Below are 3798 nucleotides of genomic sequence, written 5' to 3' on the forward strand. Positions count from 1 at the left end.
TCATCATGTCAAAATGGATTCTCAAGGTGACCCGTGACCTTGATCTGACAGTGACCTCTGACCATGACACTTAATTGACGCATATTTGGTCGGCTTGCGACATAGAATCATAAAATACAGCATTTTCTTTGTTATCACTTTGATTTACGTTTTTTCAGGCTCTTTCAGAATTTAACATTGCAGTCCCATAAGGAAAAAGTCGAAATTTGACCTTTGACCCTATATCTCTTCAATCTTTAGTACAAGTGACATGCTTCTATGGCGAAACAAAAACTTATGTTCTTCGTCTAAAGTTACACCAAATTGCACGGCTTTACCTCATACCACTTTTGCACAGTGAACAAATGAAGTTGACACACGAATTAATCAACCCTCTCTCTCTCTCTCTCTCTCTATATATATATATATATATATATATATATATATATATATATATATATATATATATATATATATATATATATATATATATATATATATATATATATATCAGGGATGCAAATAACTATTCGCCCACTTGCCCAGGGCGATTGGTTCATCGGTGCGAGGAGTAGTATTTAATATAATACCGAAGATAAGTAAATGATTTCTATTGTGGGATGTGGGCCAGTAGCTTTTTTCTTGGGCTAGTATCCCTGATATATATATTAGAGTGAACTGGCAAGATATAGCTAAAATATATTTATTTGTATACGAGTAACTTCAATGTTCAAAAGTGAGTACCAACTCTAAACTTATCAATCTAGCGAAAAAAATCTTTGAATCTACCGAAATATATCATTTCTGGTTGAGATGTTGAATCGTATAATTTTAATGGATGTCCTTCATACTACAATACAAGACAAAACTCATTCTTTTAGTTTTAGCAAATACAAAAATTGCAATTGTGTACTCGTATTACGTAATTCTTTCTTTTCATATTTTTCTTTCTTGCAGAAAGGACCCCATTCTCAGGCAGTGGCACATGCGGTCTTATGATGTTAATCATTTGGATATTAAATGTTCATCTGACCATCACATATTCGCTTCCATCAATAGTACAGCGAACTGAATATTGCCGTAATGCCTTTATCAACTACTTAATTTCTGCAGGCAACCAAGAGTTTCTGAACAGTAAACTAATAACAATTTTAGATTCAACTCATAATGATATGGCACACACTCTGGTCAAGGAAATCGCACGAAATTATCAAACTCCAGCCATTGTAAGTGATCTATCTTCTGATTTACATATATTTAAATATGAGATATCATTTCTAAGCGGACAAAATGATATTTCCGTAATTTTTTCCTCTAATAAAAGTACGTTTTTGCTTGATATGGAGAAATGTGAGAAATTACCTTACTGGAATCCAGGAAGTAAAATATTTATTGTGATGACTAAATCTAACTCCTTTTCTAACGATGAGTTGCTATCTGTTTTGCAATACGCATGGACAAGGAAAATATTGAATTCTTTGCTTTTCGCTTTTAGTTATTCAAGTCAGCTAGTACGTGTCTTAGGCTTCAACCCCTTCATTGTTGACAGTGATGGTAGAAATGGGACTATGTATCAGATGTTAGAAGATAATCAATGTGGACTAAAGCATAATTACTTCAGAAGCCAAATCTTATTTCCAGATAAACTGAGGAATCTTCATGGGTATTCCGTTAGAGCTAGAAGATTTCATAAATTTCCTTTTGTCGTACAAGAAGAATGTTTTCCTGGGGGTGAGAAATGTACACTAGTAGATGGAACTGATGCCAAGTTAATATTATCTATTGCCGACAAGATGAATTTTACACTAGATAGCTTGCTTTTTAGATGGAGACCTGATATAACAAATATTACATTTAATCGTATTTTGTATGATCTTGTAATTGAAGAATCAGAACTTAATATTAACTCTATGACATTGTATATCAATGAAACTTTGGTTTTAGATTACAGTATTCCTGTGGAGACTTTAACCCTATCTTTCATTGTGCCAGCTGCTCAAAGGATTCCTCTTTGGAAAGGAATGGTTCTTGGATTTGATAGTACTGTCTGGATATTAATTTTAATTTGTATTTTCATTACAGAAGTTGTATGTCGATTTATCGTAAAATGTCTTCAGAAGCGAGAATTTATGCTAATTCGTACAAACCCTTTTATCTATGTTTATTCAGTATTTTTGCAAATGTCTGCTCCTGAGCCAGAAACATTATCAGCAAAAACTCTCTTCCTTACATTTACTTCTTATAGCCTTGTTATCACTACCATATATAAAGGACATTTAGCACGCATATTTACTGTGCCTTTGTATTACAAAGAATTAGAAACATTGAGCGATGTCGCAGAAAATGGCCTAGAAGTGAGAAGTCATCCTTTCCATTTAGATGCAATTAGACTTTCGTCAAATCCAGCAATGATGGAAATGTACAAACGATATACTTCAGTCTATGAAGTGGACGATGTTCTGAAGCGAATGGCTAAATATAGAGATGTTGTGCTATTTGAACCTAGATTGTTTCTAGAGGACTATATAACTGATTTAAAACTGTACGAAGATGGTAAGCCTTTAGTGCACATTGTGGAGCAACCAGTACTTGTTCAATTTAGATCGTTATTCTTTAGACGATGGTCTCCGTTTCTTCCTAAGATAAACCAACACATTAGAAGTCTCCTTGAAGGTGGCTTTCGTGATAAATGGAGGAATGATTTAATATTTAATAAGAAACTTATGCAAAAAGTTCTTCAAAGTGCAATGAAAGACTACGAAGAAGCTGCTGTTATTTTAACTGTATATCATTTTCAATACACATTCTGGTTATTACTCTTAGGGCTTGGTTTTAGTTTGTTTGCTTTTCTTTTCGAATTAAGTGTATTTTATAGTTGTTGCAGGAAGCATGAGGCCAAAATTCAGTGCTAAATGTTTTATATTGGATCGACCGTGAATTGATAGATCACTGTACTGTATAAACGATCAGATTAATAATTCGAAAGATCACAATAATATATATGCTTATTCTGTATGTCCATGAGATAACATTCTATATTGACATGTCCCTGGTCAGAAGAAAACAATACTGATTTTTTTTTTTTTTTTTTTGTGCAGATGGGTCTGAGTGGGATGCAGTCTCCGATACAAATTTGAATATTAATCGAATCCCACTTACAACACACTATACTTCGTCACATAATTGTGAAAAGGGATGTGAAGCTCTAATTATAGAAAATATATTGCTCGATGGTTGTAGCCTTCAATACTTACTTTCCTTAAATATTGCCTTGATTATTGAATATTTTTTCGCATTTTTGTTAATTAATTTAACGTATTTCAACATGTATTATTAAATGACAATAACGAAGAAAAGTTTATTTGAATAGTGAAAGGTATTAAAGTACGTTATTTAAGCATGTAGTTTTAAATTCACAGTTAGTTTCTTGTAGAAACCAAGTGGACTGTGATATCACTTAAGTGGATGTCAACGAAGCTCATATCGTATCGATCGCAAATTTTGCAGATCATAATACAAACGCAAATTTTGCAGATCATAATACAATGTAAACAACACCAAAAGCAATATAGCCAAGTGGTATTCCGATTATCGCAATCTAAAACTCAAATTTTACATTGTGTTAACACAGACTACTAGGGACTGACACTACGTTTAAATGCCTGTCCAGCTATGTGTCCAGCTATGTGTTCGCAGAGCGTTTAATATCTGCATCTCAGAATGTTAGGGTTCAAGGAATATCATATTAAATAAAAATCAAATGAGTTTTTTTGGAGTTTAACAAAATGTCATATTAAATAAAAATCAAATGATCTTTTT

The 3798-nt window shown here is 32.8% G+C and overlaps 1 protein-coding gene across 1 annotated transcript; it reads left to right on the forward strand.

Annotated features, from left to right (window-relative positions):
• Positions 1–1547: 1547 nt before the first annotated feature.
• LOC145685541 (uncharacterized) lies at positions 1548–2891 on the forward strand. The gene has a single exon (XM_081757940.1). The coding sequence runs from the start codon at positions 1548–1550 to the stop codon at positions 2889–2891; it is 1344 nt and encodes a 447-aa protein (XP_081614066.1).
• The last annotated feature ends 907 nt before the right edge of the window (positions 2892–3798 follow it).

This window comes from Thermobia domestica, chromosome 5 (assembly GCF_964235325.1).
Source record: "Thermobia domestica chromosome 5, izTheDome1.hap1.1, whole genome shotgun sequence".
NCBI classification, from domain to species: domain Eukaryota; kingdom Metazoa; phylum Arthropoda; class Insecta; order Zygentoma; family Lepismatidae; genus Thermobia; species Thermobia domestica.